Genomic DNA, 15,443 nt, shown 5'->3' on the forward strand with positions numbered 1-15,443 from the left:
AAAGAGGAGGTTGCCTTCTTACTGGCTTTCCACTTAGGGAACTAGTATCTATTCTAAAATCAACTATCTATTCTATCAAAGGGCATTACAGTCATTCAATTCTCTCTTTCAGAATGAATGTTTCCTTATTCTCTTTTTTCAGAATAAGGGGTTTACTTCTCAAAAGACTTGGAACTTTCGAGACACTAGCATGAGCAATCATAATCGACAAAGAGTTAAGTTGAGCTAAAGAACAACCCAACAATGTACCAGTGCAATTAATATAGTTTAGAAACTTGTGTAGCACAAAGACTTTCACAATTTCTTATCTAATTCTAATAAAAGATATAATACTATTTTGAAGCACAAAGACTTTCACAATTTCTTATCTAATTCTAATAAAAAATATAATAATATATTGAAGCACAAAGACTTTCAGATATAATATCGTCGAAAACATACGAGAGAAAATTTGTAGCTCAAAGACTTATCAGAATTTTCTATCTCTTGACTCTAACTTCTAATTTCCAAACTTGATATTGTAGCTCAAAGACTTGCAGATATCAAATTCAAACTTCTTTTAAAACTCACAACAATAACACTTACTTCAAATAAATTTAAGGTTATATAATTGCACTAACATAAGAACATTGAACTCATGAAATAATGCTTCAACACAAAGTTTGAAGGCACAACTTTTCCTTTATTCACTTGAAAAATGTTTCACAAAATAAGCACAGAGTCTCAAGATGCTACACAATTTGGAAGAAATTTTTCACAATGCTAAAAGATGGATATTTACAATGAAGCCCCTCATATTTATAGAGGAGAGGCTATGAGAAAAATGTAGGAGAAAGCTAACTAACTACTAACTTATTCCACATTACAGTCTTGATCTATTTTGACTTGTAATGCGACCACATGTAATTGCATTTTTCATTTTACATGGTATATGTCAAAACCAAATTACATAATGCATGACGAACAATAAAATAGGTGTTTGGAGACATGTTTATATTATCGTCATCCTTGAAGTCTTCACATTGTTGCAAGGTAACCTATGTTTTTGGGTCATCTAAAATTGACACATAGCAAGGGATTTGAGCATTCCTAGAGTTGGACAAAAATATGACTTGAAAACCACGTGTGGTTGAATAAAAACTCAAAAAATGCAAAAAAGAAAGAAAATTTGACTAAGTTTGGGGTTACAATTGCAATTCAAGTCTTGGAGACCAAATTACAAGTATTCAAAAGAAATGCAAAGTTTATATTGTAATCAGGTCTCAGAGATCTGATTACAAGTATGAAAGATAGCATTGTGCGTGTAACCGGGTCTTTGAGATTCGATTACATATATGTAATGATGCAAAGTTGCCAATGCAATTAGGTCTCATAGATTCGATTACATGTACTGGAAGGGCAAAGAAACCTTGCAATCGGCTCTCAAATACCCGATTACAAGTGAGACAAAAAATACATCAAGTGTAGCCGGGTTTTTGAGACCCAACTAAAAGTATGCATTGTGTTTGACATGCAATCGAGTCTTAGAGACCCGACAATAAGTGAGGGTAGTGTTTTCTTTGCAATTGGGTCTCAAAGACCCGATTGAAAGTATAATTGAGGTGTGACTCGTGTAATCAGGTCTCAAAGGTGTGACTCGCGTGCAATCGAGTCTTGACCGGATTACAAGTATAATTGAGGTGTGACTCATGTGCAATCGAGTCTTTGAGATCCAACTACAAATGTTCATGGTAATTAACATGCAATTGGGTCTCTAAGACTCGATTGCATATTAGGGTGATGCTTTTCTTGTAATGACCCGATTGCAAGTGACAATGCAATCAATTTGAAATGTTGTTTCTAAGACCCGAATTTGCAAGTGACTTTAAAATTCTAACTTCAAGACATTAAAACCCACCAAAATGACAACGTAGGACTTTGACACTTGACGAAAAACAATTTGGAGATGAACTACACTCGAGAATACATGACTTCTACCTTGATAAGTGTGCCTTGGAGTATGCGAGCTACAAATCAAACAAAATTTGTAGGGGCTATTCCACATTTTCACCAAATCTGAAATTGAGCATAACACACATCTATTCTTCAAGATTTGAATATAACTTCAATTGCAATTGTTCTATGATAATCCACATAACCAATCAAGAATTCAATAAAGAAATATGTATGATAATCAACTCTATAATGAATGCATCCAAGAACCTAGCTATGAAATTTATCAAAGCTATCATTAACTAACACCCACATATGTACATATGGAGATATAAGATGATCTTCCCTTATTTGTACAAAATCATGTACGATAATTAAGATATATCAAAACCTTTAAGATGAAGGATCAATCATGTCCTAATATAATAGGTCATATATACTACAATACATGACCCCTTTATCATTATCATTAGTTAACCATAAGCTTCATTCTAATAGTAAGGTTTGTTTATTTAAGATCGAGGGCAAGCATTACTTTCCTACACAAGTATTGTTACACTTCGGTGTATTTTAATGATAGTGCTATAGATTAATAGTGAATAACACCTTATAGTGTTATCATTAAAGATCCTAAAACCCAGAAGCCAAAACATTCAATAAATTGTTCTATCAACCCAACTTCTACCTTTTACCAAACATCCTCCCTTAACTTCTCATCATCTAAAAGTTATTCTTCAAATTATATACATAAAAGAACAGAGAGATATTTTAGATTATAATCGAATACTACCATTAGACAAGTATCGGAAACAACTCCGATATTCCTTATGATTGCCAAAGTTCTATTTTGTATTCGACATAGCATGAATCTTTAATAAATATTGATATACCAATTAGTATCTATGGCTATGTTTATTTAAGCTACAAAGCAAGATCATGCCCTATTTAAGGATGATGTAGAATTTGACACATATCTTAAGTACCAGATTCCAAAATATTGCAAGATTTCAATAATGCAAGTTTTCAACAGTGAACCGGTGAAGCTATGTAAGAAGGGGTAAATATGGATATGCGTGGTCATCCATCAACCTAATGATTTCATCATTACTGAGGTCAAAAATGCTATGATGGATATAAACGCAAGAAGAGGAAACACAAACAGTGCGACACTTTTTGATTGAATGCCACTTAGAGATGTAATCTCACGGGACACAATGAAAGAAAAATTTACAGAATTCGAATATGTTGAAGGCTTCTGAATCTTTCGAGCAATGCAATTAGATGTAAAGCCGAATTCCACAACCTGTGTTTACATTGTTTCCTGAGTAAGCCTCGATGAAGGCTATGGGACAAGGTATTGACATCCCTCAATCATATTGGTAGACGGAATCCAGTCAGATACTAACGTTGGAGATGTGATGGTACACATGAATGCAAAAGGAGGATGCAAAAACATGGGTCGCCTAAATAACGCAAATTGAACTCCATTTGAAACCTCTTTAAGTGCAATTCAGAGGATAGGAGTAGATTTAAATATAAATAGAAAGTTATATCGAAAGATTAATGATTAAGAATTCTATCCCAGATCTTTCTATTGGCACCCAAAGAAAATAGAGCTTGAAATTATCATAGCACGGGATCAAAGCATAAGATAGAAAATAAACAGCACACACTAAGCTGACAGAGTTCAGGTGGCCAGACCCACAGCAAACTTTTAAATGGTACTTTTCTCTTTTTTCTTTGCAAGTTCCGTTCCAATTCACATTAACTGTTAGAACGGTTTTCTTCACACTTTCCGCCACCACTTCCACCACCTCTCCTCTGCCACCTCTATCAGGGACACCAATGGGTTGCTTGTTATATGACACATGCCTTTACATACTGATTGCAACAACCTTTTAACTTTGTGAAAACTAGTTGGCCTTTCATGGGGCACTCTCAGAGATATTAATTGCAGATTATGCCTTGAAAATTTAAATTGACCTCTATTTTTATAAGCACTATATCGGCACTGCTCCCCCACCACCACCACTCTGCCGCCCTCCACAAATTTAGGCCCTTGATCCCCTATCCCCGAAACCCATCCCCCGTCGGGAAACTTTATGGAAGATTTATAAAAAAAATCTATATTTATTCAGTTGCATACAAAATAAATAAAAGCCTGCTCTGCAATTTGATAAAAAAGTGTTGGGGACAGATCTACGTAATCCTTATTTGAATTCAATAAATCAATGAATAAAAAATCGTAAAAGATTAAATTAGTTCAAATTTTCTAAATGAGATTTCAGTGGACCACATAAAGCTCAAGATCACAAATTACATAAGTATTCCTCGTATATTTGTAATTTTGATCAGCAATTTATAACGAAGCACTTGGAAAAAAATCACAAAAGATAACATTAATTGAAATGACATTTCAACATTTAAAAGCCCAAGAAGACTACTTATGAAATTAGACACATTGAATACTAACAATTTTATGTTTGGATTTCACTGCCGTCAGATAGAAAAACAGATTGTAGACTGGTAACAAAAAAAGCATCACTGACTATGGCCATTTTGTACTAACTACTAAGATAATTTAAATTATGCATTAAATCTCCGAAGACAGCGAGCTTAACTTCAAATAACAAAACTGTGAACAAAAAATTCAATTTAAGTCAACACAAATTTAAGGTGAACAACAATAGTTTGCTTCGCCTTTAACCATACTCCAAGCTTCAAATCTACTTAATTTTCTTCTTTGGTCGCAGCTGTGCAAACAAGAAGAAATAAATAGGCATCACACACTTGTAACACAATTAAATACATATAAAATCAAATAAAAGAGGAGTGCATGTAACGAAGAGAGAAATAAAAAGTAATCCGATCATCTAATGGTTTGACTAATCTCACCTGGTTACTGTGCCCACACTTCTTTTTCCTGCAGTTTACAGCTCTTGGGTGCAGCCGGGCATAGCACCTAAAGATAAATGGTTACATCAAATGATTAGAACACAAATTCATCGAGAACTGAAACATGAGTACACAGACTAATGTGAGGTTTGATACATGCCCTCCTAAGTTATCAGTTTCCGAAACATGAGTACACAAGTACACAATATAGTTGAACAGCATACTGCTGGAATGTCTAAGAAGAAGAAATGCTTTCAATATAGAAAATAGAGTTCCAATTTCTAAATAGAAAACAGAACAAAAATTTACTTCTTGATTCACCACACAATTCATCAATTAATTATGGGTCACAGTGTTTGCATGCCAGACCCTGAAATTCAGAAGGAATAATTTGAGAAGGATAAGATTACTATGGCCACATATTGATACAGAGCACACATGCATATGCAAACAGGTTGCATGTACCAAATGGCCAAGTTCTTTGTCTAATCTAACAACTATTGAAATCGTACTAAAAAGGTCAACCTTCTTTATCTAACCTATAACCAATGGATCATATTATGAACAGCCAAAACAAAACTGATGCTCTTAACATTTCTGCTTCTTCAGATTATTATTTGCCCAGTATATAAATGCTTGTATCCAAAATAGTATTTAAACAAAGACCACGGAGAAATTTTTACCCCATAAATGAATTTAAACAAAATAACGTGAAAAGTATAAGATGACAATAGAACCATATTTATCCAGAGCAAGCATGCCTGTGCAAACACTTAATTGCAACCTTCATTGTCTAAATCTAATAACCATTGGATGATCATCAACAGCAATAGTAGAACTCAAGCTCTGACCTTTAAATTCACATAAAATGCTTATAGGTAAATCCAAGCAATAAGTACAGTTATATGATAAACATTATTTGTAAAAATACCTAGATTACAACAGCAGGCTCCTGAACTGCTCAGTTCAAGAAGTTGAACATGACAGTGAGACCCTCAGACCCCTACAACTGTTGAGTTCTGAGCATCCAGAAATTTGAAATTTCTGAATTTTAAAACACTTAATTGCAACCTTCATTGTCTAATCTAATAACCATTGGATGATCATCAACAGCAATAGTAGAACTCAAGCTCTAACAGCAGGCTCCTGAACTGCTCAGTTCAAGAAGTTGAACATGACAGTGAGACCCTCAGACCCCTACAACTGTTGAGTTCTGAGCATCCAGAAATTTGAAATTTCTGAATTTTAAAACACTTAATTGCAACCTTCATTGTCTAATCTAATAACCATTGGATGATCATCAACAGTAATAGTAGAACTCAAGCTCTAACATTTAAATTCACATAAAATGCTTATAGGTAAATCCAAGCAATAAGTACAGTTATATGATAAACATTATTTGTAAAAATACCTAGATTACAACAGCAGGTTCCTGAACTGCTCAGTTCAAGAAGTTGAACATGACAGTGAGACCCTCAGACCCCTACAACTGTTGAGTTCTGAGCATCCAGAAATTTGAAATTTCTGAATTTTAAAACACTACGTTATCAGTTCGGTTTTGGGTAGAGCCAAATAAATAAATAAAAAATGTTTAGCAGACATTTGTACAAAAAGAATTCATAGTGATAGAAATCATAATTAAATACACATTTGCAGCCTCTAAACAGGAATTAAGTTCAGAATACCACATACCATGTATATAATAAACAAAACCACCATAACAATTATAACAAGTCAAATAGGCATGGTTAGTAACATGCAGAAAAATTCACTGCCAAGTTTTTCAGCACATGATTGCTGAATATTGGCCAAAGAATTCAACAAATTTGGTCACTGAAACATTATAACATTTTGCCCCAAAAACATTTAATTTTATCATTCACTTTTTTAGCATGCACCATTAAGATTCATGTGGCTTTGATGACTTTAATTTGTAGTAAGGATAATCAGGCACTGCTTGCTTCAGTTGATGATGCCCGTCATTTGTGGTGTGCGAGGTTGGAATATCTCAATTACTTAGGTATTGCCTTCTAGAAAAAGAAGAGCATAATATGGTGCAAGATGTTCCACATGTCACTAGATGTCAGGTTGTTTCTAATAGTTGTATGGGAAGCATCAGCAAAAAACCTTTGATAGTTGGTACACAGTGACTTGATGGGTCCACAAACAGTAAATTCATAGTGTTTCAAATATCTTTTGGTCTTCATTGGTGACTTCACCAAAAAGACTTGGGTTTGTTTTTAAGGTCTTCAAAGCAGAAGAGAATCAAACTCATAAAAGTATCCAGAAGATGAACCTCCCTAAGCAACATGGCTTTCTGAGAGAACTAAAAGTTGTTTATACTCCACTACAGAACAGGGTAGCTAAAAGAAAGAAGCATATACAGATGAAAATAGCCAGGTGTATGTTGCAAACTCAAAAGTTGCCAGGAAGAAAACATCACTTGGTCTCACCTCAAAGTCTTTGGAGTATTGCTTATGCACATGTATGAGAACAAGAAGAAACTTAATAGCAATACTGACGAGTCTTTGGACTATTGCTTATGCACGTGTTCTTGATGCAAACGAGAAGAAACTTAATAACAATACTGATGAGAGGGGGAGTGGTATCCAAACCACTGAGCATATTGAAGAAGGGGAATAAATTACATAGGATAGGCCAAAATCCTCTAGCAGTTGCAAAAAATGCCTAAATGAGCCAAGTAAACCCTTTGGTGATGCCTGTAGGTAGATGTCTCAGATACAAGTCAAAATTTAGTTTGCAAGTGGCCAAGGTACATGATTTGTATGATCCAAAATATACAAGGAAGCCAAGAGCAAAATGCATTGAGAAACAGCAAGGCATGAAGAATTGGATTCTCATAAACCATTAGACTTGGGAGATGTGTCGGCTACTGAAAGGAATGAAGGTTATTGGATGTAAGCAGATCTACAAGACCAAGTTACATCAGAAGGGGAAATTGACAAATACAAAGCTAGACTTGTAAACAAAGTATAATCATATACTGAAAGCATTGGCTATAATGAGACATTTGCTCCAATTGCGAGGTTCACTACAATAATGACAGTTCTTGCAATTGGAGTAAAATACAAGTGGTTGATGCATCACTTGGATGTGAACAGTGTGTTTCTTAATGTTGATTGGAAGGAAGAGATGTCATAAACAACCTCCTAGATTCATTTAGTAATGACAATTCTTGCAATTGCAGCAGAATAAGAATGGTCAATGCATTACTTGGAAGTCAAGTGTGTGTGTTTTTAATGGTGATTTCAAAGGGAGATATTTCCATGCAGCAACCTTCTAGACTCATTAAGGATAAACATGGAACATTTGACTTGTAGATTGGAAAAGTTGTTATGTGGTTTGAAACAGGCATCTTGTGCATGGCTTGAGAAGATCAGCCAACATCTTCAACAATTGGATTATTAGAACTTTGAAAAGCAGCCCAGTCTACGTTTTAAGAAGACTTGTATATCTTTGTATATGATCCAAAGATACACAAGGAAGCCAAGAAAAAAATGCATTGGGAAACAGCAAGGCATGAAGAATTGGATTCTCAGAAACCATTAAGGATAGAGATGGAACATTTGGCTTGTAGATTGGTAAAGTTGTTATGTGGTTTGAAACAGGCACCTTGTGCATTGCTTGAGAAGATTGGCCAATATCTTCAACAATTGGATTATTAGAACTTTGAAAAGTAGCCCACTCTACATTTTAAGAAGACTGGTAATGAAATACATAGTATTGTTCTCCATAATTTTCATTATTGTTCTCCATGTCAATGATCTCATTTTGACAAGGAACGATAATAATTAGATTACCAAAAGAAAGAAGTGGTTAACCTTATAGCATGAGATGACAGATATACAGTTCCTTCATTGCTTTATGGCTTCACACAATTTGGCAAGAGCAATACACATCTCATGTCTCATTTGCAAATAATGCTGAACAATTATTAACAATTTTGAATGTGGGGATATGAAAGTTAGCAAAACCACATGCGGTCCCAATATAAATTTATCTAAGGACACAGGGTACCCTAAGTTTGCATTTGCACTCAAGCGAGGAGATGGATACATTCTCAAAGGCTACACAGATACAGATCAAGCAGGAGTTCTTCAAGATATATTTTCATATTCAGAGATTTTTTAATCACAGGGTCTTCCAAGAAGCATAATAGTGTTTCAGAATCAACAGCTGAGGCAGAAAACATTGAAGTGGCTTAAGCATTGAATGAAGAAATTTGGTTGCAAGAGAAGCTAGATCACTTGCATGTGCCAAAAGATGTGTTGACCAAAAACATCAAGATCAAGTATCAAATGGTTTGTGCTGTTGGAACTTCGGAAGATATCAATTGGCTATGTTGTGACAGAGGAAAAAGTGGTAGAAATCTTCACCAAGCCATTGATGTAGAGTTAGTTTGTCAACTTTCACCAACAAGCGCGTCTCGTAGAGCTTGTCGTGATCATGAAGGTAAGATATTCATCATATCATTCTCTTAATTGTCTATGCACTAGTTCTAGTAAACTAAATGTATTGTAAATCCTCCGATTTCATATTACAGGGGATGTTAGAATATTTTAAATATTCTTTTATTAATGATTCATTGTGACTATGCTTTATGGTGCTTTAACATCTATAAAGAGTAGATTGATTTAGCTTCAATGCCTGCGTTTAGGTGTATGGATATATCCAACATGGCCAATACCTCATTGATCATTAGTTTCTGATTGTAGCGAAAAGAGGTCAGTTGTGCTATGATTGTAAACAAAATGAAACTATGTTGTTCTCTAACCACGTTTTCAGACAAGTTAATCAACTTAGGGTACCTAATATACTTGTTAGTTGTTATTCAATCAGTTTGTCTGCGCATCTCACCCTTCTTTCAATTATATTTTAAAAATGGTAATCGTCAAGGAAACTATATCTGAAGTTAAAGTTCGTCAGAATTAGAATTAAATAATTATATAACCCTAACCAATTTCAGTGCAAAACACAACACCGTTCTAGTAACAGAGCTTCAGGGTTAAATAGTAGAAGACATCAAAAAAAGGAGAAATTGGGGTAATATAACACATCCGGCTAGATGGACGGGTCAAAACCACTAAAAGTTGAGGCAGGGATTGGGTAAATTTAGCTGAAGAGATATTCTTTACGCATAAACGAGAGTTTTCAAAATAAGAATGTGTTAATGAATTTTCTGTAAGATCAAAGACATAAAATTACTTACTTCCGACAAATCATTTTATCTTGATTGTATTTTCTTGCCAGTGCCATCAGAGAAGGCTCAATAATGCCCCCTCGCAAACGCAATACTAGGTGTAAAGTGGACTCTGTAAAACCCATCAAACCCGTCAGCCCAAACAAAAAGCACCCAAAACATACATAGGACTGCAATGCGGTCCCATGAGAAAAATACAGCTCCTACGTGAATTAAAAAAAGGTTCTAAATTAAAGACACAATTTTACAAAAAAATTCATTCAAAAACCGTAATGCAAGACGGTATACTGACCTTTCTGGATGTTGTAGTCGGCCAGTGTACGGCCATCCTCTAGCTGCTTTCCCGCAAATATCAACCTTTGTTGGTCTGGTGGGATTCCTGCAACAAGATACATATAAATAAAAATGAGAATACAGATCGCATAACCATTATGGTAAGGATGGAGATTTACACTGCAATATGATTTCATCTTTTGTAACATGAAAAAATCATAACTGTGGACTTCAAAACATAAAAGAGGATTTGAGTATTGTATTGTAATGTTTTTAAACCTTCTTTGTCCTGGATCTTAGCCTTGACATTGTCGATTGTGTCGCTGCTTTCGACCTCGAGCGTGATTGTCTTGCCCGTGAGGGTCTTCACGAAAATCTGCATCTTGGTTACCTCTCGAACTTCTTCGCTACAAAACTTTGGGTCGAGAAAGATGGAGATAGGTAGATGTTTATGTTTATTGCCTTACTTTTAGGGTTTCAGTCCTAACCCTAATGTAAGGCTGGTATATTTATTATTTAGTTAGCGAATATACAAATTCGTATGTTGTAAATTGTTGATAAATACGCCGATTTCAATAAACTAATTATTGAGCGAATATACCTATTCGTATGTTGTACGTCGATTATAATAAAATAATTATTAGAAATTTTAAAAGGAGTATAAGGTGGGGTCTATGTTTTAGAAAGGCTATTCAACTCTTATGCATCGAGATATTAATATCTTTCCTATATTATTATTATTATTATTAATATATTGTAATAGATGTTTTATGTTGTATAGCCATTTCTTTCATAAGAAAGATTTCTAAACAATAGCATCAAGTTTTCGTCATGTTATAGAAGAGGAGAGAGATAAAAATAGCAACTGCATCTTGGTGTGAAATGGGTACGTCGAAGAGGTATGGAAGTTCATTTGGGAAAAAAATTGGTCTATTTAACGTATAAATTTGTACATAGTATATGACGTCAATTGGTAGATCATTTAGCAAATAATGTTGTTTGTGCAAATACTTCCTTAATGGAGAAGTGATAGCTTCAAATCTACTATGTATCCACTTACATGGATCTAAACATGACTAAAAGAAAACCTTTGAATCAAGGAGATAATCAAGGTTCATTGCCAATAGGATCGAATTATTGCAATTGGGGGGGAAGGGGTGCGTGCGAGAGAGAGAGAGAGAGAGAGAGAGAGAGAGAGAGAGAGAGAGAGAGGGGAGAAAGGATAGATAGAGATGGCAGATAAATATATAGAGAGGGAGACATGTGAAGTGATATGTAGAGAGAGCTAGAGAGGAGATATGTAGGGGTAGAGAGAGATAATGAGATAATGAGATAGAGATGAAGAGAGATGGAAGAGGGAATATGGAGATATAGAGATAGATATGCAAAGATGTAATGTCCCCGATATAATTAAATAGTCAATTTAAATAATTTATTGTATGGCCTCGTACTTGATAATATATTTTGGGCCCTTTTTATTAATTAGTTAGTTATAAACTTTTTGGTGTCGGCCCGTTTGTAACCCTCGAGAAACTTCCTGGAGCCCATATATATGGTCGAGCTAGTCATTGTTGTAGACATGCAAATTTGGTATTTTTCTTTGTTTGTGTGAATTCCAGTTGGAGTTATGTGGTCAGCCATTTCGGAGGTGGAAGACCCTCCCTACTTGGTATCCACAGTTTTGGTGGGATTCATCCCTCACCCTATTATGCTTTGTGTACTTGTTCTGAATCTAGCAAATTTGGAACCTTATCATTATTGAATCAAATTTTACTTCTAGTTTCATATCTGGTAATCTGGTATACATGTGTGTTAATTAGGAGCTCACTACTTGATATGCATGCGAAAGATTGACCCTTGAAACCAAAGGCAATCCACTTAACCACCGTACGACTACCATCTCCTTCACCACATGGCGACTGAAGTCCACAGTACGGTTACACCACCATACAGCTTCTCCTTCGTATGACCTTTCCGCTTTACACCATCATACAGCCTCTCCACCGTACGACCATTCCCTCTTCACACCACCATACAACCTCTCCACCGTACGGCTACCATATCCTTCACCACATGGCGACTAAAGTCCACAGTACGGTTACACCACCATACAGCTTCTCCTTTGTATGACCTTTCCGCTTTACACCATCGTACAGCCTCTCCACCGTACGACCATTCCCTCTTCACACCACCGTACAGCCTCTCCACCGTACGACCATTCCCTCCTCACACCACCGTACAGAGACTTCACCGTATAGTCACTCCCTCTTCACACCACTGTATGACCACTCCCTCCTACGGTTGTTACACTACCGTACGGTCAGAGAATATTACAGTGGTATCAGAGCTGGTGATCTTCCCAGCCTGTCAAGTAGTGGATGCAGGTGTACATCAGAAGGAGCTACCATTATGCTGATAGAATGGGGGAACCACAAGATCCTACCAAAGAAGTTATGGCATTGTTAAGGGAGCTAACCAGAAGCCAAGCTCAACTCAACAAAAAAATGATCATAGGGGAACAACGATAAAAACTCATGGAGGATACATTGCGACAATTGGTCGTAGGTAAAACAAATGGAGATCATGGCGATAATTTGGTCATTGGAAGGTCAAACTCACAGCACTCCCATTTCAGGCCACTGATGCCGACATTTCCCTAGAGAACAGAAGCACCCCGCAGGGAGCAAGAGGCCACTTTCCAGGATTTGCAAGAACGGTTGAATCAAGATTGGAAGGATGCAAATCTCGAGAGAGACATATCCTTCAAGGATTATGTTGAACTCCGGATGAAATACTCATGCGGTAGAAGTCATGGCTACTACAACTCTGATATCAAATGGAAGGTTGGTAAGATTAATTTGTCATCCTTTGATGGGATCGGAGCAACCTCGACACGAGCTTGGGTACAAAAAGAAGATACCTACTTCCAGCTCAACCCGATGCCTGAAGATGAAGCTATCAAATTTACAACACTTCACCTGGAAGGAGTTGCTCATGAATGGTGGCATCATGGAATGGTCGCCCTCGACCACAATCATATAACTTCATATGTCAAATTCACGAAGAGGCTTATAGACCATTTTGACAGAAAGGACCCAGAACTCAACTTCAAGGAACTGGCTCAATTAAAGCAATCTGGGCTTGTGGATAGTTACATTGCAGAATTCCAGAGACAGTCTGTGTTGGTAACAAATATCTCAAAGAGGAGATTGGTGGTTCTATTCATGGACGGGTTGATGGAACCACTAAAGGGTTGGGTGAAAGGGTTTAATCCCAACACACACTCTGAAGTGATTAAGAAGGTGTGTGACATGGAGACCTCATCTTATTCCTCTAAGAGTCACTTGTATGACAAACCACCCCTAGCCCTGAAGAAGCCATCATTAGATGAAGCCACAAGGCAGGAACTCGGGAGAAGGAAACTCTGCTTTACCTACAAGTAGTCGTGTGGACCAGGGCACCGATGCTTAGCCATTGAAGTGGTGTCTGATAGCGAAGAAGAGAATGAGGAAGATGGTCAACAAAGCACGAGGGAGGCTAAAGAAAACATAGATTGTGTAGAGAGAATTTCCACAGTAGTTCGTAGGGGAAGTGTCATTGCCGCTCTGACCAGCACTCCAAAGTGCAGTGTGTTTCAGGTTCGCAGTACACTCCAAGGGCAACGGGTCATAGTCATGTTGGAAAGTGGGGCCACTCTCAACTCTATCAACTCATCACTCATCACCAGGAGGGGTTTACATACAGAGGAGCATGAGGGATTCGAAGTCAAGGTAGCAGGAGGAAATCTATTGTCGTGTACTCATCTGGTTCCACAACTCAACATCACCATGGGAAACTACACAATGATAGATGATTTCTTCGTGATTGATTTGGATGATATAGATGTCATATTGGGCATTCAATGGATGGAGATCCTCGACCAATAGACACAAAGCTTCAAGAGGATGGAATTCTCATTTGAAGTGGATGGCAAGAAGGTGGTACTAAGGGGAATGTCCAATGGCTACGTGAGGGAATTTTTGGCCAGACGGATGGAGTCAATCTTCAGACATTATGACATTGTCTAGGAGAGTGAACAGATCAGGGAGCATCAGAGTCTACAATTGCCTAAGGGCAAGCAATTTTTTGGCCGGGAGGATTGTAATGTCCCCGATATAATTAAATAGTCAATTTAAATAATTTATTGTATGGCCCCGTACTTATTAATATAATTTGGACCTCTTTTATTAATTAGTTAGTTATAAAATTTTTGGTGTCGGCCCGTTTGTAACCCTTTGGGAAACTTCCTAGAGCCCATATATATGGCCAAGTTAGTCATTGTTGTAGACATGCAAATTTGGTATTTTTCTTTGTTTGTGTGAGTTCTAGTTGAAATTATGTGGTCAGCCATTTCGGAGGTGGAAGACCCTCCCTCCTTGGTATCTGCAGTTTCGGTGGGATTCATCCCTCACCCTATTATGCTCTGTGTACTTGTTCTGAATCTGGAAAATCTAGAACCTCATCATTATTGAATCAAATTTTACTTCTAGTTTCATATCTGGTAATCTGGTATACATGCATGTTAATTAGGAGCTCACTACTTGATATGCATGTGGAAGATCAACCCTTGAAAATGAAGGCAGTCCACTAAACCACCGTATGGCTACCATCTCCTTCACCATACGGCCACTGAAGTCCACAGTACGGTTACACCACCGTACAACTTCTCCTTTGTACGAACTTTCCCCTTTACACCATCGTACAACCTCTCCACCATATGGCCATTCCCTCTTCACACCACCATACAACCATTCCCTCCTCACACCACCATACAGAGACTTCACCGTACGGTCCCTCCCTCTTCATACCATCGTACTACCTCTTCACCGTACGACCACTCCCTCCTACAATTGTTACACTACCGTATGGTTAGGGAACATTACAAAAGAAATGTAGATATAGAGGTATAGGAAAATGAAGAGGGAGAAAGAGAGAGATGTTTCCTCTATGAAGTGGAACAAGTTAACTTGCTAAATCAATGGCTCATCCTACTCTAAAAGAGATGCAAGATGATGTGAATCATGTTGCTTGTCTGAGACAAGGTGGATCACACAAAGAATAAGCTCGTGGATCTATGCTTCTT

At 36.8% G+C, this 15,443-nt stretch overlaps 1 protein-coding gene across 1 annotated transcript; it reads right to left on the reverse strand.

Annotated features, from left to right (window-relative positions):
• Nucleotides 1-4,354: 4,354 nt before the first annotated feature.
• On the reverse strand, nt 4,355-10,797 carry LOC131063329 (ubiquitin-ribosomal protein eL40 fusion protein). The gene is made up of 5 exons (XM_057997110.2): nt 10,601-10,797; nt 10,341-10,427; nt 10,058-10,160; nt 4,828-4,894; nt 4,355-4,685 (listed from the first exon to the last, which is right to left on the reverse strand). The coding sequence occupies exons 1-5, from the start codon at nt 10,701-10,703 to the stop codon at nt 4,659-4,661; spliced, it is 387 nt and encodes a 128-aa protein (XP_057853093.1). The 5' UTR covers nt 10,704-10,797; the 3' UTR covers nt 4,355-4,658.
• Between the last annotated feature and the right edge of the window lie 4,646 nt (nt 10,798-15,443).

Source organism: Cryptomeria japonica, chromosome 3 (genome assembly GCF_030272615.1).
Source record: "Cryptomeria japonica chromosome 3, Sugi_1.0, whole genome shotgun sequence".
Lineage (NCBI taxonomy): Eukaryota > Viridiplantae > Streptophyta > Pinopsida > Cupressales > Cupressaceae > Cryptomeria > Cryptomeria japonica.